The 24101-nt window shown below is 40.8% G+C and overlaps 1 protein-coding gene across 1 annotated transcript; it reads left to right on the top strand.

Annotated features, from left to right (window-relative positions):
* Nucleotides 1-12449: 12449 nt before the first annotated feature.
* On the top strand, nucleotides 12450-13421 carry LOC141147881 (olfactory receptor 1E16-like). The gene has a single exon (XM_073635044.1). The coding sequence runs from the start codon at nucleotides 12450-12452 to the stop codon at nucleotides 13419-13421; it is 972 nt and encodes a 323-aa protein (XP_073491145.1).
* Nucleotides 13422-24101: the final 10680 nt, after the last annotated feature.

The raw sequence follows: 24101 nt of genomic DNA, 5'->3' as shown, positions 1-24101 counted from the left end.
GGTTCTGTCAGGGCTGGGCTCAGCCCTTCCTTCTCTGATCTGGCCGCTTAGCTGTTAGCTAATTGTCAGCTCCTCTCTCTCCACAGTTACTCAGTTTCTGATGATATCCCGCTCGTCAGTCCTGCCTACTTAAACCGTTCAGCCCAGAGGATCTTTGCCTTCGCCTTGGTCAACATCACAGAGACTATCTCCTGCGTTCCTGTTCAAAGACTTGCTTTGCTGACATTCCTTCTGGCTCCAGATCATGCTTGCTGTTCCATTGCATTCATCCCTGACTTATGGCTTGGCTGACTATCCATTCTGGTTACTGAACTTTGGCTATGTTTTGACTATGTTTGTTATTGTTACTTTTATTATTAAACAAGAGTGATTTAACTGTACTTCTGTCTTGGTCTGATTTCATGATTTCTGACAGGTTCACATGATTAATTTTTGTCCTGACACATTACCCCCCCCCTCCATTTTTCTTTTATGTGGGGTGAGATATGCCTTGTGTCAATGCAGTCTTGATTAAGAGAGAAGCTTTTTTGTGGATATGGTGATATATGGGGCTCCTCCATCAGTGGTTATTTGTGTCCACATGGATAAGTGTACCCGTATCGCATACCCGAGAGATGGACATCACCTTACAGGCATCTATGGTCATACAGTACACATACTTTTTATGATTTGCAATAAAATGTTTTGACAAGTGGCATTTGTTGTGCAGGGCAGGGCACCATGGTCTAGTTTTATTTGATCATTGCCACAGTAAATGTTGTTAACAACACAGGCATTTGTATATTTGTAATTTCATTATTACGTTTTTTTCTGGCTTTCTTGAAAAAGATTGATTTTGACTTTCTTTCTAGAAGATAGCCAGGTGTTCTCCAACGAGGCACCTACTAGATCTAAAGAAACAATACCAAACATCAACATTGGTATGGATCATATTGGGATTTAGGTAAGAATTTACATTCACTTTTGCTCAAGAGGAATTGTACACATATACGGGACAATGTTATATGGGATAGGAGCAATCAATAAGTGATTGCTTTGTACAGTAGTTCTGATCTTATCCACAAGATGGTGATAGGATTCTCCTCAGCAATGAGCATGTGCAGAGGCCATCTCAGCTGGTTAGGTTATAAATAGATGAACTACAAACACAAGACACCATTTTCCTTTCAACATGTGACAGTCAGTTACTTTGGGTTGCTTATTTTCTTCACTTTCTGTGCCCTTTTTTACCTCCCGACGAAGCTCTATTTGAAGAGTGAAACATGTAAGGTTTGGGTGATTTGATTTTGGGAGCACCTTCTGACTTTATTTTCATTTGGGTTCACATGATTTAATTTTTGTCCTGACACATTCCCCCCTCCATTTTTCTTTTATGTGGGGTGCGATATGCCTTGTGTCAATGCAGTCTTGATTAAGGGAGAAGCTTTGTTGTGGATATGGTGATATATGGGGCTCGTCCATCAGTGGTTATTTGTGTCCACATGGATGAGTGTACCCAGGCCTTTTTTTCAGCAGGAACGTGTGGGAATGCAGTTCGGGCACCTCCTCCACTGAATGTATGTAATGGCAAAGGGTGCTGGGGTGTGGCTGGGAGATCTATTTTTGATGGGAGGAATCTACTGTTGAGGGAAGGGTCTATTGTTGTTGGCTGCCTAAGGGTCTATTGATGCTAGCTGCTGGGGGGGTCTATCGTTGCTGGGGGCCACTTGTTGCTGGGAGGGATCTACTGAGAGAGGGGTTTATTGTTGCTGGCTGCTGGAGGGTCTATTGATGCTGGCTGCTGGGCAATCTGTTGTTTCTGACAGGGGTCTATTGTTGCTGGCGTGGATCTGTTGTTACTAGGGTGGATCTTTTGTTACTGGAGGGTCATTTTATTGTGGGGGGGTCTATTGTTGAAAGGGAGGATCTGTTGTTGAAAGAATTGTGTATATCTTAATGCTTATTAATAAAATCTATACAAATCACTTAGCACCACAATGTGATACTTGGTTCTTTATTCTACCTCTACCCACAGGAAGGTGGGTAGAGGATGGAACCAAGGGACGGTGCTCAGAGGTGGATAGGGGGCGAAGTCAAGGGGTGACTTGAAAAGGGGAGTTCCTGAACCTATTCTCTGAGAAAAAAGCCCTGAGTGTACCCATATCACATATCTGGAGATAGGCATCACCTTACAGGCATATCTATGGTCATACACGTACCTTTTATGATTTACAATTAAAGTTTTAGACAAATGGCATTTGGTGCGCAGGGCAGCGCACCCTCGTCTAGTTTTATTATCACCATATAGCATAGAATTGAATTTAGTCTTTGTACATAGTAATATTACCAGTCTTGGTCTTACATAGTTACATAGTAGGTGAGCTTGAAAAAAGACACAAGTCCATCAAGTTCAACCTATACCTATTATCTTATGTTTGATAATACGGCTGTTTCTTTTTTCTGTGAACTGATTTTTTTTATCTAAGGAAATAATAATTACTCACTTATTAAAGATAATTTTTTGTAACTGAAGGACGGTAATTTGTACAATACACATTGGGTATTTATTTTCCGGGGGACCAATTTATTCCATGTCTCTGACTTACATCACTTGGTCTGAAGGTATATTAGTTGCACGGTTCTGTGTCTGTCCTTCTGACTTGTACAATGACTATTATTTGCCATAATGAAGTGAGACACCTTTCTTTGCTTGTCGGGGATTATCCTTCTTTTTCCCATTCTGATATTTTACCTTCATATTTTCATTGTTACATTAATTAATTAAATGAAAGGAATCGTAATCAGGCACATTACTGCACTCTCATTGCTAAGGATTTGCACATTAGTGCCTATGAGACTGGGCTGAATGAGCTTTCCCATGTTGAGCCATAATAATAGATTTATTAGGTAGCAAAGAACAAAAAGAATTCAACATATCTGTCAATGCGTACATTTCATAATCACAAAGACCTATTTAAAAAAAAAAATGAAACCAATTATATGCCATTTCCATTTGAGAACCGATTGATTGATTTTTAACTAGATTAGCCCATCTTACTGAAAATTATTTTTCTTTTATTATGAGAAAATGTTATTTCGGATTGTGTTTTTTTTTTTTGTGAATGTTGGTGAATGACAACTGGATCTGCAAATAAAGGTTTGATTTAGTCATAAATAGAGACAGACATAGAAGATAAAGGTTAACCCTTAGTGATGGAGGGTGAAACAAATGTTAATGCCTGAACACAATTTTCCAACTTTCACATGTGTTAGTAAAACTGTACATATCATTACAACTACTTTGTGTATTCAGGTGGAGTATACTACAGGTTTTTTCAGAACAAATTGGGCTTTCGTTTGATCATGAAAGGTAATTGATGTCTCCTGATTTTTTTTATTATCAATGAAAAACTGGCCCAAAATATTTTTTTTTCTTGCCATAACCATTATTTACCACCAAAGAACAACCCAAAATAAATTCTCCTGCTCCTCATGATTGCAGCAATACCACATATGTGTATGTTAGTTGTTTGTACCCCTAGTTGGGCCCAGAAACAATAATCCACATTTTGCTTTATTTACCCTACCTAAAACACACTGATACTAATTAAAAAAATTATTTAAAAAAAAAAAAATTCTACCCAAAATATACTGACCCTGATCTTTGACCCCAGCCTTTGATCCTGACCTTTGGCTCTTACCGTGACCCTAACACTAACCCTGGCACTGACCTAGATCAAACCTTGCTGTTAGTGCATGCAGTACAGTGTGTGGCCAGAGGTGGGGGGTGCCGGACACACTCGGAAACACTCGGGGATGCTCAGAGACACTCGGAGATGCTTGGGAAAGGCATGTTTCCAAGTGTTACTGAGCATCACTGACGCCCCCGCACCTCTGGCCACATGCGGTACTGCACACCCCAGGGGCTTGAATCCTGGTTGTCTTGCGAGACAAAGCTTACAAATTGAGTCAGCATTTTTTTTTTAAATGCGTAAACCGCGTTACTCTCAATCTGAGGTTTTACTGTATTTTTTTCTTTCTTTATTTTTTATTTTAATTTTATTACACACTTGTTTATTTACATCTTCCTCTCCCTCAATGAGAGGAAAATACAATGTATCTTTCTCTCCATTCAGAAGAGAAAGTTTGTGATTGATCACTGTGCTAGCCAATCAGATGTCATCAGTATGAGACCTGGGGCTCGGTCTCTGTGCTGGGAGCGCTCTGTGTGGGACACTACCAGCACAAAGAAAGGTACGCAGTAATGCGGCCTCTCAGATAAAGACCCACTTTCCGTGAGGCCACGTATCTACGTACTGTCGGTGGGAAGTGTTTAAATTTTATTTTTGATTGAAGCATTTTTTTTTTATGATATGTGAAATGGTTAAAACCTTTGTAAGGTTTCTATTGTTTCCTGTATCCCTCCTTATCCCTCTTGAATGGACCTGGAAGCCATTGTCCCCAGTATAGAGAGTAATGGGAAATACAAAATATTTGAGTTGTCAAGGGAGGTAAGGGCAATTCTTCCAATGAGGACACTTGTTCCAGTGACAGCTGAGAGAGATATCTTTCACTTTGGAGATAGCTCCTATTACTTCCTGCTGTCTCTCTGGGACAGGAAGTAAAGGGAAATATCCCCTGAAGGGACACAGATAGAAAGAAAAAAAAGAAAAAGTTATGGGAAGGGAGGTGGTGTGAAGAGCACTGACACCGATAATAATTAAAAAAAATGCTTTTAAAAAAAAAATTCTACCCAAAATATAATGACCCTGACCTTTGACCCAGCCTTGGATCTTGATCTTTGGCTCTTACCTTGACTACAAATTTTAATTTAATTCTGGCACATTCATTCTTATTTCAATTCACACACACAAGCAAATCATATCATGCAGCATTAAGGAAGGCTGATAAAAAAATGCTCCTTGCCCTCAAAACGGTGGTTATACCCCTATGCTTCCAGCAGGACTACAGAAAAAAAAACAGCTGTTACCCCAAGGGGTATAGTCACCGTTGTGTTAATAATATTGTTGTGATAATATTCACAACATCCAGTGGGTAGACAATATTCTAGAAAATGGTTTACCTAAGCCTTTTTCTGAATGAATCACTCTATATAACATACCTTCCTCTGAACTATATTCACATGTCTGAATTATCAAATTAAAAAAAAAAAAACATTCCAGTGATAAAACTTTCTTCCTTGGTACTTACCTATTATGAATCCCCCTCACATGGCCCTAGATGTATGTCCCACTATTATAATGTTCTCCACTGCAAGTCAACAAATTATAATGTTCTCCACTGCAAGTCAACAAATTATAATGTTCTCCACTGCAAGTCAACGTTCTGCAAATTTAATCCTATCCTAAGATGGGAGGAGGACCTCCAGAAAACCTTCACACCAGAGCAATGGCTCCAGTCGTTTAGATTTACCCATGGTATCTCAAAGTGTAATAACCATTGGGAACCCTCTCAAAAAATCCTGTCTCGTGGTACCTTATTGTATGGCACGGATCTACCCTACTCAGTCACCTCTATGTTGGCGTAAAGGTGGTCAAATAGGTAACCTTCACCATACCCTGTGGTCCTGTAAGAATCTCACAAGTTTTTGGACAGGAGAATTTGGCCTAATTTCTTCCATTACAGGCATACTAACCCCTTCCATTCCAGCTTTGGCCTTACTAAATCAGGAAATTGGTAACTTTCCACACGTATTTCCTCTGGTAGTCACCCACATACTACTAGCATCCAGAACAGTAATAACCAGATATTGGAAAACAGAGAAGGCCCCCAATTTATCTGAAGTGATCTTGTCCGTTAACCTAACCTATGAATATGAAAAAAACACTATCAGTGCGCTCTGGCATGTTAAGCAAACTTGAGAAATTATGGCACCAATGGCTATCCTGGGCTAAACCCTAAGCTTGTATACTTTGAAATTCTCACAATTGATCTGACCACTAGGTGTGTACTCTTTCTCGTCTACTAATGTATCAGATGTATGTTGTACACTGTTCTTACATGATGTTTTATCTGTTTTTTTATGATACTGTGTCTACTAAGTATAATTTTGTATTCATTTATAAATCCTAATAAAAACCAATTGAATTAAATAAAATTCAAGGCCAAATTCTTGGTATTCATCCATCAAAAGATCAATTGATCTTTAGACACACAACACTTTTTCATATTTCCCCTTTTCCTTTTAGGGGTTGCCTTTTCTGACATCACTTTTCACATATCTGCTGTTTTGCACACATTCCTCCTTGGCCTTATTATCCATCCTACTATCGCAACAGGTTGGTTCATACATGCATTCATGCATTTCATTATATTCTTTATGATTATTTTGCCAATTTAGCAATGTTTGATTATATACATATTATATTATAGTTGACACCTGAACGGATTATCTAGGACCTCCAAGGTCACTTATTTCTACCCATGCCATGTCCGCCTTCTCGTTATTCCTTGGTCAGGGTTTTTTGGTTGGTTCTGCTCCCTCAGCTCCCTTCCCAAGTATATATTGCTGCCATCCTCAGTGAACATGGTCACAGGCACCTAGGCCTTGCGATGTAATGCAATCTTTAATGGGCAATCTTTATATGCAAAATTGTATCGGCTTTGCCTTTGTTTATGCTACTCTTTCATGTGTGATCATTTCTGCAATAAATGTTTTTATTGTATTTATATTTGTCAATTTCCTCGGCCATTTGTGCACACCTGATATAAAGTCCAAAGGGCGATATCCGTGTTTTCAGACACATATCAGGAATATAAAATGTTGGGTTTACATATTCTTTAATCCCACACAACATTAACCTGAACCCTAAGGGCTCTTTCACACTTCTGTGTTGGGAAAAAACATGCTAGAAATGCGTATACATTCTTGCATAATTGTTAAGGCATTTTTGCCATATTTGCTGGACTCCTGACTCAAATCATGAACCTGTGGAACTTGGACATGTGACTCAAAAATGCACCAAAAACACTTTTGATGCGGTTTCAATTTATTTTAAATGCGTCCCAGTTACACATGGCTCCATATTACCCCAGCTTCCAGGATGGACACCTTCATGTTGGCCCTGGTCCCACATTCAACATACCCCCACCATTCACTCCATATATGTAAGTATCCAGGACTGGTTTAACCACCTCTTTCTGTTATGCTTAATGGCACATTAGACTAATTACATTCCAATCTTTTTAGATATTTAGGAGCATCCACCCCTGATGAGTGTGCAGACATGAAACGCGTTAGACAACCTATGATGCTAACACATACTCTTATCAGTAACCAACCAAGTCTACTGTCCACAAAGCAATTGTGTTTTTATCCATTTGCACCATGACACTGTGCCATCTTGAGGACTTGTGTGTATACAGTCAGGTCCATAAATATTGGGACATTGACACAATTCTAATCTTTTTGGCTCTATACACCACCACAATGGATTTGAAATGAGACGAACAAGATGTGCTTTAACTGCAGACTTTCAGCTTTAATTTGAGGGTATTTACATCAAAATCAGGTAAATGGTGTAGGAATTACAACGGTTTGTATATGTGCCTCCCACTTTTTAAGGGACCAAAAGTAATGGGACAGATTAACAATCATCCATCAAACTTTTACTTTTTAATACTTGGTTGCAAATCCTTTGCAGTCAATTAGAGCCTGAAGTCTGGAACGCATAGACATCACCAGATGCTGGGTTTCATCCCTGGTGATGCTCTGCCAGTCCTCTACAGCAACTGTCTTCAGTTCCTGCTTGTTCTTGGGGCATTTTCCCTTCAGTTTTGTCTTCAGCAAGTGAAATGCATGCTCAATCAGATTCAGGTCAGGTGATTGACTTGGCCATTGCATAACATTCCACTTCTTTCCCTTAAAAAACTCTTTGGTTGCTTTCGCAGTATTCTTGGGGTCATTGTCCATCTGCACTGTGAAGCACCGTCCAATGAGTTCTGAAGCATTTTGCTTAATATGAGCAGATAATATTGTCCGAAACACTTCAGAATTCATCCTGCTGCTTTTGTCAGCAGTCATATCATCAATAAATAAAAGAGAACCCGTTCCATTGGCAGCCATACATGCCCACGCCATGACACTACCACCAGCATGCTTCACTGATGAGGTGGTATGCTTTGGATCATGAGCAGTTCCTTTCCTTCTCCATACTCTTCTCTTCCCATCACTCTGGTACAAGTTGATCTTGGTCTCATCTATCCATAGGATGTCATTCCAGAACTGTGAAGGCTTTTTTAGATGTTGTTTGGCAAACTCTAATCTGGCCTTCCTGTTTTTGAGGCTCACCAATGGTTTACATCTTGTGGTGAACCCTCTGTATTCACTCTGGTGAAGTCTTCTCTTTATTGTTGACTTTGACACACATACACCTACCTCCTGGAGAGTGTTCTTCATCTGGCCAACTGTTGTGGACGGTGTTTTCTTCACCAGGGAAATAATTCTTCGGTCATCCACCACAGTTGTTTTCCGTGGTCTTCCGGGTCTTTTGGTGTTGCTGAGCTCACCGGTGCATTCTTTCTTTTTAAGGATGTTCCAAACAATTGATTTGGCCACACCTAATGTTTTTGCTATCTCTCTGATGGGTTTGTTTTGTTTTTTCAGCCTAATGATGGCTTGCTTCACTGATAGTGACAGCTCTTTGGATCTCATATTGAGAGTTGGCAGCAACAGATTCCAAATGCAAATAGCACACTTGAAATGAACTCTGGACCTTTTATCTGCTCCTTGTAAATGTGATAATGAGTGAATAACACACACATGGCCATGGAACAGCTGAGCAGCCAATTGTCCCATTACTTCGGTCCCTTAAAAGTAGGAGGCACATATACAAACTGTTATAATTGGTACACCGTTCACCTGATTTGGATGTAAATACCCTCAAATTAAAGCTGAAAGTCTGCAGTTAAAGCACATTTTGTTAGTTTAATTTCAAATCCATTTTGGTGGTGTATAGAGCCAAAAAGATTAGAATTGTGTCGATGTCCCAATATTTATGGACCTGACTGTGTATATATATATATATATATATATATATACGAATTCATGGGAATTGTCCATTTATTTTGGATACTGTCATGTACTGACAAGTTGTCATTAATTTGAATCCTTGATGTACCATGTTACATATATGTATTCGCCATATTGTGAGTTTCCAAGTTGATATGATCATATATCTTTGCTGTCCATGATATATCTATATTTTTATGTGCAACCCCATGACCCAGATATTTTTACGCAGTTTTCTTCCATGTCAATAAACATGTATTTCTTTCCTACATACCCCCACTATATCTCTAACCTCATTTAAAGTTCCATATCCCTTTTTCTATTGTTCTGTACCAGTAATGGAGGCACACTTGATATGTTCCTCATTCAAAGTCCCACATGTGTTTTTTCACAGCCCCCTCTTTCTTTGCACAATTTATTTTAACGGGGAGGTGCATTTTTTTAATATGGTTTTTATCCACTTCAGCCCCCCCGGAAGGTTGCTTTAACTGATAATTGCGCGGTGGTGCGACGTTGTACCCAAATAAAATTGACGTCCTTTTTTTCTAACAAATAGAGCTTTCTTTTGGTGGTATTTGATCACCTCTGCGCTTTTTATTTTTTGTGCTATAAACAAAAACGCGACAGTTTTGAATATAAAACAATATTTTTTACTTTTTTGCTATAATAAATATCCGTTTTTTTTAAAACAAATTTCTTCCTCAGCTTAGGCCAATATGTATTCTTCTACATATTTTTAGTAAAAAAAATCACAATAAGCGTATATTGATTGGTTTGCACAAAGGTTATAGCGTCTACAAAATAGGGGATAGATTTATGGCATTTTTGTAATTTTTTTTTTTTTACTAGTAATGGCGGCGATCTGCAATTTTTAGCAGGACTGTGACATTGCGGCAGCCAGATCGGACACTTTTGACACTATTTTGGGACCATTGACATTTATACAGCGATTAGTGCTATAAAAATGCACTGATTACTGTGTAAATGTCACTGTCAGGGAAGGGGTTAACCCTAGGGGGCGATCAAGGGGTTAAATGCGTTCCCTCATGTGTGTTCTAACTGTAGGGGGGATGGAACTGACTAGAGGAGGAGACCGATTGCTGTTCCTGATTAGTAGGAACAGACAATCTGTCTCTCCTTTCCTGACAGAACAGGGATTTGTGTGTTTGTAAACACACAAATCCCATTCTGGCTTTCCTGCCATCGCGATCGCCGGCCATGTGCATCGGGTCCCCCGCCGTGCAACGCGCACGCGCCTGCTGTTGCTCTTAAAGGCACCGACATACCCATTCACGGCTTCACGCACCGCTGCCAACCTGCCGACGTATATCTGCATGAGAAGGTCGGCTAGTGCCGACCGGGCCAAAGCTGAAAGACAGCTGCAGAGCGGTCAGCTTATTCTGGGAGGGCGTCCATCACGGCTGACAGTGGGCGTTTACCACGGGATCGCTCTGTCAATTGATGGAGCTATCACATGTAAACAAATCGGCATCACGTCCGGTTCCTCTCTCCCCTCTCTGTACCAATTGGTACAGTGCGAGGGGAGAGATCAAGTGCTGCAGCGCTGTGGGCTGGATGTGTAGTGTCCACAGCGCTGATATGTGCCCATTCAAGCACTCATCCATCCATACCCAGCCATCCATGCTCAGCCATCCATACCCAGCCATCCATGCTCAGCAATCCCTACTCAGCCATCCATCCATACTCGGCCATCCATCCATACTTTGCCATCCATCCATACTCAGCCAGCCATCCCTAATCAGCAATACTCATCCATGCTCATCCATCCATCCATACTCAGCAATACTCATCCATCCATCCATGCTCAGCCATTCCATCCACCCCCATCCCATTCATACTCAGCTGTACCCATCCGTACTCGGTCGTACCCGGCCATACTCAGCCATACCCAGTCATACCCAGTCATACCTAGCCATACTCAGCCCTACCCAGCCATACCCAGCCATCCCATCCATACTCAGCCATACTCAGCCGTATCCAGCCATACTCAGCCATACCCAGTCATCCCATCCATACTCAGCCGTACCCAGCCGTACTCAGCCGTACCCAGCCATACCCAGCCGTACTCAGCCGTACCCAGCCGTACCCATCCATATTCAGCCGTACCCAGCCATCCCATCCATACTCAGCCATACCCAGCCGTACCCAGCCGTACCCAGCCATACTCAGTCGTACCTGGCCGTACTCAGCCATACTCATTCATGCTCAGTCATCCCATCTATACTCAGCCATAGTCAAATTAGATTTGAAACCTTTGCCCCTAGAATGCCTGATGGTGCTCCCTGCATGTTGGGCGCCTCTATGTGAACAGGCTGTGTAAAAGTCTCCCACATGTGATATCGCCGTACTCAGGAGGAGTAGGAGAATCTATTTTGGGGTGTAATTTTTGGTATGTACATGCTATGTGTTAGAAATATTGTATAAATGGACAACTTTGTGTAAAAAAAATGCATTTTCATTTTCTTTGCACATTTTCCAAAAACTTGTAGAAAAAAATGACATGTTCAAAAGTCTCATTATGCCTCATAGATTATACGTTAAGTTGTTTTCTTTTCAAAATGGGGTCATTTTTGGGGCATTTCCATTGTCCTGGTGCTCAAGGGCCTTCAAAAGTGTAAGAGGTAGTCAAGAAATTATATGTGTAATTTATGCTCCAAGAATGTCTGATGGTGTTTCCTCAATGTTGGGCCATGTGGTATCGCCATACTCAGGAGGAGTAGTAGAATGTGTTTTGGGGTGTAATTTGTGGTATGCATATGCTGTGTGTGAGAAATAACATGCTAATATAACAATTTTGTGAAAAAAAATCTTGATTTTGCAAAGAACTTTGGATATCCATGATATCCATCTAAACACTGGTGACAATGTTTCCACATCTAAATGATTTGCTCCATTCACCTACCAATAATGTTGCGAGGGGTCCTGCTTTCCCTTTTTTCATTAATTTTATATAATAGATAAAAAACTGTTCCTACACTTAAAATATCAAACAAACCCAGTCATAGACAGTTCAAGTCTTGGTCGGTTCAGCAGAGACCTGCCAAGATTCAAACCATGTATTAGCAGGCTGAATATACCCAAGTTGATTGATCGATCAACTTAGGTATAACTAGCCTGTCGGATTTTACATGCAATTATTGCTAGTTGCCCCCTACCCCCCCCTCCCATAGGGAGAACGCAATGGACCCACAGGAGGAATCCCCCCCCCATTAATACTGACTGTACTGATGGGGGAATTAAGTAATTTTCTTACCTGTAACCTGTGGTTGAAAGAAAATTGGTCCATCTATGACCAGCTTAAGGCATGACATAGATTTTAGTAAATCAAACCAGAAACAAGTTATGAGGGGAAACAGATCTTCACATGATAGACATGAAAACAGTGCCATTAATGTCTAAATATACATTTTGTATGCAGATGATTGAAGACAAGGAGGAATCTAGCCTTCAACAATTGTCAGACACTCAGAACAAGTCTTCTATCAGTAATGTTTTCATCGTTGGGTTCAGAATTCCCCTTAACTACAGACTTATTCTCTTCAACATGTTCCTAATTATCTACATACTGACTTTATCATGCAATCTCTTGATCATCTTGTTGATGTTCTTCTCCAAACTTTCACATTCTCCTATGTATGTGCTCCTCTCCAATCTTTCACTGTCGGAGATCTTGTTTACCAGTAACATTGCTCCCCCCATGCTCCATGTAATAAGCAGAGATGGTGCAAAGTTTTCTCTTGTTGGATGTTTCATTCAGTTTTACTTATTTGGGTCATTGGGTGCCCTGGAAAGTTTCCTCCTCTCGGCAATGTCCTATGATAGATTTCTTGCTATCTGCAAACCTCTTAATTACAGGTTAATTATGAGTCCCAGGATGTGTCTATCTCTGATTCTTGTCTCCTGGATGTCAGCATTTTTGATTATGTCGATTTCTTTGGGTTTTTTGAAAACCTTGAATTTTTGCAGCACAAATATTATTGATCATTTTTTCTGCGACTTTGTTCCTTTATTGAAGCTGTCTTGTTCTGACACTTCTACTGTTCAAATAGTTGTGTCTCTGCTTTCATCCACAGCCACTGTGTTCCCATTTCTCCTAATCATAGCTACTTATGGGTTCATCATCAAAGCCATCACTGGGATTTTTTCAGCAAAGGGGAAAAAGAAAGCCTTCTCTACCTGCAGTTCCCATCTTGGCGTCGTTTCCATGTACTATGCTACCTTGATTATGGTCTATGAGGTCCCATCTGGACATTCATTGGTAGCAAACAAAGTTCTATCACTTCTCTATACAGTTCTCACCCCATTATTGAATCCCTTCATTTATACCTTGAGGAACCAAGAGATCAAGGCAGCAATAACACAAATATGGACATCCAAAAGGAGAGTTTAAATTTTCAAAACATTTTTTGGTTGTTGTCATGAAGTAAAGGAAGAAGACAATAAAGAGTTGTACTGAAGATCCTAAATAAAAATGTATTAAATAACTGATGAGTAAATTAACAAATATTTAGAAACGATGCCTATAATTCCACAATATATGACCACAGATTTACATAAAAAGGATAAAATTCAAGCTCATCCATGTCTTTTTTGGTTTAGTTTTAAAAAGAACACATATTATTTATTTAATTACCTAATTCTACGTTATCATATAATATAAAGCCTTCCAAACACAAAATCAATAGTAGGGTTTTCACAGCATTTTGTAAGTGGTATCTTAGCAGCAACAGGAAAATAATAGATTAGATTGAAGGTGTATTTGGAAATATTGGATTGGAAAATATAATATAGTATCAAAGAATCATGGATAAAGGAACTGAAAAGTTTTTAACCACTTAAGGACCGAGCCTCTTTTTGACATCAGTTGTTTACAAGTTAAAATCAGGTGTTTTTGCTAGAAAATTACTTAGAACCCCCAAACATTATATATTTTTTTTCAGACACCCTAGAGATAAAATGGTGGTTGTTGCAATACTTTATGTCACACCGTATTTGCGCAGCGGTCTTACAAGCGCAAATTTTTTTGGAAAAAAAAACACTTTTCTTTAATTAAAAAATAAGACAACAGTAAAGTTTGCCCAATTTTTTTTCTAAATTGTGAAAGATAATGTTACACTAAATTGATACCCAATAAGTCATGCTTCAAAATTGCGCCCGCTCGTGGAATGGCGACAAACTTTGACCCTTAAAAATCTCCATAGGCAACGTTTAAAATTTTCTACAGTTTACCAGTTTTGAGTTAAAGAGGGGGTCTAGTACTAGAATTATTTCTCTCACTCTAACAATCGCGGCGATACTTCACATGTGTGATTTGAACACAGTTTACATATGCGGGCGCGACTTACGTATGGTTGGAGGGACAGGGCGCTTTAAAAAAAAAAGTCTTATTTAGTTTACTTTTTATTTTATTTTTTACACTGTTCCTTTAAAAAAAAATGGATCACTTTTATTCCTATTACAAGGAATGTAAACATCCCTTGTAATAGAAAAAAGTATGACAGGACCTCTTTAATGTGAGATCTGGGGTCAAAAAGACCTCTGATCTCACATTTAGACTTAGTGGGCGTGGAGGAGGAGGGAGTAGGCTGTAATTTAGCACTATGTATACGCCCACATGTGTGACTCTATAGTCACATGGGCTGCTCAGATGTGATAGGGAGGAAATGCTCAGAGTAGAAACTCACTGAAAACTGAGCATGTGCAGGGTTGCCACTACAGCTGCAAAACCCCTAGCTGATTTGGGGACATGAACAGTAAGTAGGTGGAGATACAGCAGGATCAACCAGGTTTTTTGCAGAATACAGAAAATAAATCTCATCGTGACTGAGTGAGTATGAACAGCATGTAATCCACCATTTATTGATAGATTTTTATGATGTGGGTTTAGTGATACTTTAAGGCCTGAAAAAGACATACCCCTGAGAATTCATATAGAGGAGAAAGGGGGAATCAGATGCGTAATGCACCTATAGGGTCGCCTAGGACTACTTTGGAATACCACTCCGTATATTGAAACAATGTTATTAGTGATGCTATCTCTGACCTAGTTAGAGTAATTTCCATGAAGGCCCACCATCTGGTAAAGAAACAATCAATGGGAGAATAGTTCTGTAATTTTTACCTTTTGTTTTTTCTTTATTCATTACAAGATTTAGCTCTTTTTTTTTTTTTTTTTTATATTAGCTACAGTAGGTGCTGTAGGGAGAATCCACTTTTTCAGGATTGCTCTACAAGCAACTAATATACATATATGAGTCCTTTGTGAAAAATATAGGGTACTTTTTGATTGGCCCATCGTAGAGTTAGACGCCATTGTGCCATATTGGATGTTTGGGGATTCTTTAGCGTAAACCCTTATATATGTATATATAAATATATATATATATATAAATATATATATATATATATATATATATATGAAGTTAGCTACTTGATCCCAAAAAGTGAATGTGAACAGGACCAAGATTGATGGAATTTTATTTTCATCTGGAAAGTTCTTATACCAAATAATCAATATATTTAATTCTATATTAAATACTGGATGTCCAGTGGGCCCCTGTGCCTTTAACCACTTCAGCCCCCTGGAAGATTTTACCCCCTTAATGACCAGGCCATTTTGTTTGCGAAATGGCACTGCATTACTTTAAATGACAATTGCGCGTTTGTGCGACGCTGTACCCAAATAAAATGTAGGTCTTTTTTTCCCACAAATAGAGCTTTCTTTTGGTGGTATTTGATCACCTCTGCGGTTTTTATTTTTTGCGTTATAAAAAAAAAGGCAGACAATTAAAAAAAAAAAAAAATTATATATATATATATCTATATATATCTATATATATAGATATATATATATATCTATATATATAGATATATATATATATCTATATATATAGATATATATCTATCTATATAGATAGATATAGATAGATATATATCTATATATTACTTTCTGCTATAAAACATATCCAATAAAAAAAAATTAAAAAATCAAATTTCTTCATCAATTTAGGCCAATATGTATTCTGCTACATATTTTTGATTTAAAAAAATCCCAATAAACGCATATTGATTGGTTTGCGCAAAAGTTATCGCGTCTACAAACTATGGGATGGATTTATGGAATTTTTATTTATTAATTTTTTTACTAGTATTGGCGGTGATCAGTGATTTTTAGCGGGACTGCGACATTGCGGTGGACAAATCAAAGATCTCCATCTTCTGCTCTGTCATAACGGCAATCAGCCTTGTTTACATAGTCGTTCTGCCTCTCCCAGGAACAATATAGTACTATATTTAATAAACACTCCTGCTTGAGGCAAGGTAGCTAGAGAACCATCACCCTACACACTTTCACAAGTGACACTGAACATAAACTATATGACCAAAAGTGTTCAACTATTGCATCTAATTGGTGAGATTGGCTATTGATGCCAAATGTGGCTGTTTTAGCACTTCACTGACCCTCAACACAAAGCAAGGTCTAAATAGAACTGGCAAAATACAAAGGGTGGGGCTAGCACTATAACAGGTCTGGAGCACTGGTATTGGCACACAAGAACCTGCTGGCACGAGGGGCGCATGTGTGAGGGACTCCAAGATGGCCGCGTAAGCCGGGAGCTCCTCACTACCCCAGCCAGCCGCCCTAGCGCCGTTTCAAAGCCAGCCGCGACCCCGTGCACAGCGGGATCTGTTTGGGGAACACAGCGGCTCCCCACCCATGCCAGGCTCAGCAGCAAAAAAGGACCTGGGACCCCGTTTTGAGGCAGAAGGTTTGCAGGCCGAATCCAAGATGGCGGCCGTGCCTCAGACACGAGATGCAGCGTCAGGGGGATTACAAGACAACAGGCAAGTGATCACTCCTGCTACTCTCCCATATCCTCCTCCAGCGATCTCCTCATCCCCCCTCACCACATCCCCCTCAAGCTACAATTCAGTCAATCTGGATGAGCACTCCCTGGCAACCCCCTTGCTATCTCCTATGGGACATAATCCTAACCTCCAGCACACTAACAGCACTATGGGAGGCCCAGACACAGACATGCCCCAGAATGCAGGGAATCTCTTTCTCAAGTTATCTGACCTGTTGGAAAGGGGCTTAGCTAACACAGCCCACAAAATAACAAATGACATTCGCTCTGGTTTCCAGAACCTGGGCACCAGAATAGAAGCGATCGAACAAAAGCTTGACTATACAGTCGCAAGAACCAATCAAAACTCTGATCACATTCAGATTGTTCAGGAACAGTTGGATGCAGAATTAAATAAGATCAATGATTTGGAAAACCGATTGAGAAGGGAGAACTTCAGGGTCAGAGGCATCCCAGAATCATGCACGGATGTCCCTACAGCAGTGCAAGATTTTATCAAATCCCTTATTCCTGATATCTCTACACACAAGCTGGAGTTAGACAGAGCCCACAGATCACTGGGACCCCCCAGGAAGGATGGGTCTCCCAGGGATATAGTGGTGAAGCCGCACCACTACGGAGTGAAAGAGAACATCATGAAGCTCTCCCGCCAGCAAACACACATCTCCTTCCAAGGCCACGATGTTCAAATATTTGTGGACATTTCGCCTATGACGATACAAAAACACAGAGCCCTCAAACCACTATTACTAATCCTGACACAAAAGGAAATTAGATACTGGTGGGCTATCCCCTTTGCTTTAAAATTCACCTACAAAGGCAAGACCCACTCATTCACCAATCTGTCTGAAGGAGAACGGATCCTCCTTTCACTGAAGCTTATATCTCAGGACTCAGAGATGGACACATCAAATACACAATCCGGATCCTACAAGAGACCTACTCCGACCAGCCCTGTTTCACCTTTATGGAAAACTACCAAAAGCAGACGCTTGAGGGAACCGATGCCCACCTGATTCAGATGAGTACCTCCAGGTTTTACCTAGACATATTCTTCAGGGTCTAACCCAAGTCGCTAATAACCCTAAATGACCCTCTTAATGAGATGGGGACCCCTCAGACCCCCCCCATAAGTTTAAGATGTACGATCTCTGAACTCATCAGGGTTACCGGACTTCCACCTCCTTATGTACATCTCCTGACACCGACACTTCAGACCTGATGGGTCCCACTGAACCATAAGAATGCATCTATTTGCCATGCGAACTCTTCTGTTGGATCTTCGGTCCCTACTTAAGCGGGTCGAAAAATCACTGCTCCCCCCTTTCTTCAAAGGGTTCGTCCGGACCTCTCACGATCAACTTGACAACAAGCAACAAAGATCGAGCTCTTGGGCCTTCCCCCCTCTGGGATTTCTTCAACACCGGCTGGTAGATTGGAAGACCAGGAACTGGACACGTTAGAACCCTGCGACGACAATTTTCCCAAAGTTTATGGGGGGAATTGCAGAGGACTCTTTAGAGGTTGTCTACCTCGTACCCCGACCATCCGAAAGATAGGAATATCTCTCACCTAGTAGATTGAGATACAGCTCTTCTAATAATCCTCCCCCTCTTCCCTCCCGCTCTTACCCCATTCCCCTTCTTTTACCTCCCCTCCCCACCTCAACCTCCACCCCTCTCTCTCCCATACCTTCCCAAGGCTTGATAGGCCTACTGTAAGAATAATTTTGCCGGCTGGATTTGATTCACACAGTTTACAATGTTATAGTGTTTAATTGGTTTTCTTCATGAGGTTATGTAAAGTATTTTATACAGGTTAACCAATTGGGTAGGCACTGACTGGGGTAGCAGTCATGCACCTCCATCCATCTCACGATAATGGGATCCCCATGGTCGAGAGATGGCCCGTTAACCCCTTTGGAGGGCTACTATTGTCTATTGTTGTGCGTCATTGGGAGGATCTTTTCACCCTCCCGATGCCGCAGGTCCTTTTTGGGACACTTTACACGACAATACTCGCATTTTCTTTTTCTCTGTTTCTCTTTTCTTTTGGTCTTCTTCTCTAACCCTGTCTTCTTTTGTGCCAGTCCACAGGATATACAGATATGCTTCTCTCCTCCAGGCTCCAGGTCCTGCTTCACGATTCGAATAACAACTTTCCACCATACTTCAGAGGAGGTAAGAAATACTGACTCTCACAAGCTCTCCCCACGCAACCAATATGTCAAGTAACACCGTGCCCCTAACGTCCTTTAAATTAGCATCTCACAATGCCCAAGGGTTAAATTCAGCGGTAAAAAGGCGTAAATTATTTCAGTCTTATCATGCTCAAAAAAGGTGGTAGTCTTGATCCAGGAAACACATTTCTCTTCAAGATATAACCCGACATTTTTACATGCTCAATTTCCCACATTCTTCCTAGCGAATGCGAATGATAAGACCAGAGGTGTGGCAATACTATTTGCGAAAAATTGTAAATTCAAGCCCAATCTGGTGCACAGAGACCCAGAGGGTAGATTTATTTTGGTAAAAGGTAAAATAGATGAAAGCCTATATTCATTCATTTCTTATTACTCCCCCAACAAGGGTCAGACAAAATTCTTCCAAGCAATGCTTCAAACTTTAAGCCCACTATTAGAAGGAACGGTAATATTCGGAGGTGACTCTAATGTCGCCTTCGACCCATGTCTAGATAAATCCAAACCTCTAAAAGCACAATTAATCCGCCCCACAAAAACAAGTTCCAAGATCGCGAAACTTATTTATCAACAAGGCCTAGCCGATATCTGGAGAGAACATAATCCCACAAAGAGGGATTATACACATTATTCAAACCCTCACAAAACATACCCCAGGATCGACCACATACTCCTGTCAGTGATTCATATCCCCTATGTAGTTAAGGCCTATATTAAGGACACAGCCCTATCAGATCATGCCATGGTGGTCGTCACCCTACGGGGGGGTTCCCACAAACCACCCACTACCCAGTGGAGACTCAACGACACTATCCTTAATGACCCTATTTCAGTAATAGAGATTGAGAGGGAATTAAAAGATTACTTTTTGCGGAACGATGTGGAGGGAATATCAGCAGAGACTCTTTGGGCCGCTCATAAAGCTACCATATGGGGAAAGCTCATTCAAATGTCGTCTCAAAGAAAGAAAGAACAGATAGCGGAGATAGAGAAACTAGAGAGGGGCTTCAAGGCCCTATGTAAACAACACAAAAGGGATTCTTCTAAGGTCCAAATAGCTCATCTAAATGCAGCCAGAAAAGCTTTAAACCTAGCTCACACAGTAAGGGCAGAAAGACACTTGAAATGGAATAGTGCGAAATTCTACTTTCAGAGAGACAAGATGAGTACTCTATTAGCAAGAAAGCTCTCTCCCAAATTCACTAACTTCACAATCCCAAACCTTAGACTACAGGACGGCTCCTCAACCCTTAATCCCCCAAAAATTCTGCAAGCATTTCAGTCTTTTTACTCTAAACTATATCAGAAAAATGACTCCATGTCAGACTCTTCCTTGAAATCTTGACATACCCACTCTACGTAAAGATCATGTGGACCTCATGGAAGCGCCCTTTTCCATAGAAGAAACAATAGAGGTAATTAAAAATTTAAAAGGGGGTTCAGCTCCCGGCCCCGATGGATTCTCCAATCAATACTACAAAACTTTTACGAAAACCTTAGCACCCCATATTACAAAATTCTTCAACTCCAAAAGGGCAGGGGCACCCCTAGAGTCACAACTAAATATGGCGTTTATCTCTGTCATACCCAAACCGGACAAGGATCCATCTTTAGTCGAGAACTACAGACCAATTTCGCTGATTAACAACGACTTGAAAATACTTACTAAAATCCTAGCTAACAGAATTAACTCCTTCATCAACCAATATATAAACAAAGACCAAGTGGGCTTTATACCGGGAAGACAGGGCCCGGATCAAGTTAGAAGGGCGGTCAATATTGTCTCATTATTACAAACGGGTTGGGATGGAGGCCCAAAGCAGGAAGGTTTATTGCTGTCGTTGGACCTTCAAAAGGCCTTCGATTCCTTGTCTTGGTCATTCCTATTCACAGTCCTGGGACGTTGGGGATTCGGGGAAAAGTTCATAAGTACCCTGAAAGCTTTATACTCCACTCCTAGTGCCAAGGTCAAACTACACGGATTCTATTCGGATCCCATTCAAATAACCAGGGGTACCAGACAGGGGTGTCCCCTATCTCCTGTGATTTTTGCATTAGCTATAGAGGTTCTGGCAATTGCGATCAGATCTAACCAAAATATTAAGGGTGTAAAATGCGGAGCGCACACCCACAAATGCGCCCTTTTTGCGGACGACATCCTTCTATTTGTCACATCCCCAACTACCTCACTTCCCATTAGGGATAAACCTTACCCCCAAGTTTGAGCGACTTTTTCAAGCTAATTTCCCTCCCATGTTCCGCACATTAGAATCTGACATTCTAGCCTGGTCCAAATACAATATAACCTGGCTAGGTAGAATACATTCTATCAAAATGACGTTACTGCCCAAGCTCCTCTATTTGTTTAGGTCACTCCCGATAGACATTAGAAAACATCATCTCAAATCCCTCCAAGGGAAAATCATAAAATTCATTTGGGGTAAAAAAGGATATAGGCTAGCTCGCAATATTCTTTTTAGTCCCAAAACCAGGGGGGGTTTAGGTCTCCCAGATCTTTATAGCTACTACCAAGCTGCAAGACTGGCCCAACTCTCAATGGTATACTTCAGAGTTGAGAAACCTGATTGGATAAATATAGAGAGACAAGCTGTCCCGACACACACCATAGACTACCTCCTCGGGTGCCCCATGAAATCAAGGCCTTCCATACTAGCTCTGGCATTGTCCCAATCCTTTAAATTATGGGACACCATGAAATGCTTACCAGCACTGACCTCACCCACCCACCCTCTTGACCACATTTTCCATAACCCCCGATTGCATGGATATCAAGTCCTTTAAATGGTGGCTGGTCAAGGGGATGTACCGTATTGGCCACTTTCTTTCTCCCTCGGGTCCGATTACGCTGAAGCACTGTATAGATAAACTTGAACTTCCAGGTTCAGAGAGATTTAGATTTGTCCAGATCTCCCACTTTCTCTCCTCACTAACGAAGGGACAGGCGTTCCCTTTGGAATTTACACATTATGAGCGTTGGTGCGGCCAAGCTTTAGACATAAAGGGGGGCATATCTCTCATTTACGCATCTCTTGTGGAACCCACCACAAAATTTGCGTACATGGAAGCGTGGGAGAGGGATCTACAGGAGACCTGGAGCCTGGAGGAATGGCATCGGAGAGGATCCATAGCCTATAAAGGTATCTTAAATATTTCATTAATAGAAGCTAATCTAAAAGTTTTGTTGAGATGGTATCTAGTACCCACCAGACTAGCGACTATGTTTTCCTCCGCTTTCCCGTTATGCTTCAGAGGTTGTCAAGCTCAGGGCTCCATGATTCATATCTGGTGGGATTGTCCGAGATTAAGAGGTTTCTGGAACAAAATATTCACTATGATTCGAAAAGTCTCGGGTCTTCCTATTACTAAATCGTCCCAAGTGGCATTACTTAATGCACCAATTCCTAAGACAACGAAACACTCTCAAAAGTTGATATCTTTCATGTTGTTAGGAGCTAAAACCACCACAGCTAAGGCCTGGAAGCAACCCACAGTATCTTTCCAGGCAGCCAAAAGAAAGATTTTGTGGATTATGTCCCAAGAAAAAACGGTCAGCTCTATGACGGACAAAACTAAATCATTCGAGGCAAGATGGGAGCCCTGGGCTAGGCATTTAGGCATTTCCCTTATCCCTGGTATTCAAACTAAATAGTCAAGCTGAATTCAAAGTTAAAAAAAATAAATAAATAAAAAAAGGAAAACACCCTGGACCAGGCACAACTATATTCAACCATCCTAGCGTTCTATTTCTCTCCTCTTTTCTTCTTCTCTGTCCTTTCTTTCTGTTACCATAATGTTTTGATATCACATTCGCAGTGTATCAGTAATATTTAACTCACTAGTTTGCAATATAGTAGAATTTCTTAAGTCGCCTTCAGACTTTGAATAGTGAGTTTGAGCCATGGACTCAACACGGACTATTTCCAGATAGATGGGAGCTGCTGGAGGGGTCTGATGGCTTTTCTAGTGGTCCCTATCTTTACCTCAGGGAATGTGGCAGGTCCCTGGGAGCGGGGCCAGTAGGGGTCCCGGGATATCCTTAACACTTTCCCTGGAGATGGGGGGGCTCCTGACACAGTGTGATCCCGTTAGGGGTGTTGGGAATGTCAACCCACACAGGGAACATAAGACTCAGCCTTCCCTACTGTTCCAATAGCAATTATAAGTTGTTTTGAATGTCTGTTTAAAATCTTTGTACTTTTCTAATATCAATCCCTTATTTGCATGGGATTTGTCAGTATACCTTTGGATTTCATTTCAATGTACTGCACTGCTCTTTAATAAAGCTTTATTTTCAAAAAAAAAAAAAAAAAGAACCTGCTGGCACGTTGTCCTGCAAGTGGCATCTATCAGTGGAGAAGAGGTAGCATTCCCTCCACTTCCTACGCCAAAGCTTCACTGGATGTGCAAGGTGAAGTGTCTTGGGGAGGTATCCCCCTTTCTCAAGCTTGGTGTACTGAAGGTGCCTCGCTCCATTTTTAACCACTTCAATACCAGGCACTTTCGCACCTTCCTGCCCAGGACAATTTTAAGCTTTCAGCGCTGTCGCAGTTTGAATGACAATTGCACAGTCATGCAACGCTGTACTCAAAATAAATTTTTATTATTTTCTTTCTAAAAAAAAGGGCTTTCTTTTGGTGGTATTTGATCACCCCTGGGGGTTTTATTTTCTGCTAAACCGACTAAAAAAGACAGAAATTTTTGAAAAAAACGTTTTTCTTTGTTTCGGTTAAAAAATTTTGTTTTCTCCTTCATTTACGGGCAAAGATGAGGTGGCACTGATGGGCACTGATGAGGCAGCACTGATGGGCACTAATGAGTTGGCACTGATAAGGTGGCACTGATGGGCACTGATGAGGAGGCCCTGATATGTAGAATCGATGGGCACTGATAGGCAGCATAGATATGCAGCACTGATGGGCACTGATAGGCGGCACTGATGGGCACTTATAGGTGGCACTGATGGGCACTTATAGGTGGCACT

Source organism: Aquarana catesbeiana, linkage group LG06 (genome assembly GCF_042186555.1).
Source record: "Aquarana catesbeiana isolate 2022-GZ linkage group LG06, ASM4218655v1, whole genome shotgun sequence".
Taxonomy (NCBI): Eukaryota; Metazoa; Chordata; class Amphibia; order Anura; family Ranidae; genus Aquarana; species Aquarana catesbeiana.
This window is presented reverse-complemented; position numbering and strand designations above follow the sequence as displayed.

Bases quoted from the DNA above. Each gene is read 5' to 3' on its own strand.
- LOC141147881 (XM_073635044.1), top strand. From the start codon at position 12,450: ATGATTGAAGACAAGGAGGAATCTAGCCTTCAACAATTGTCAGACACT.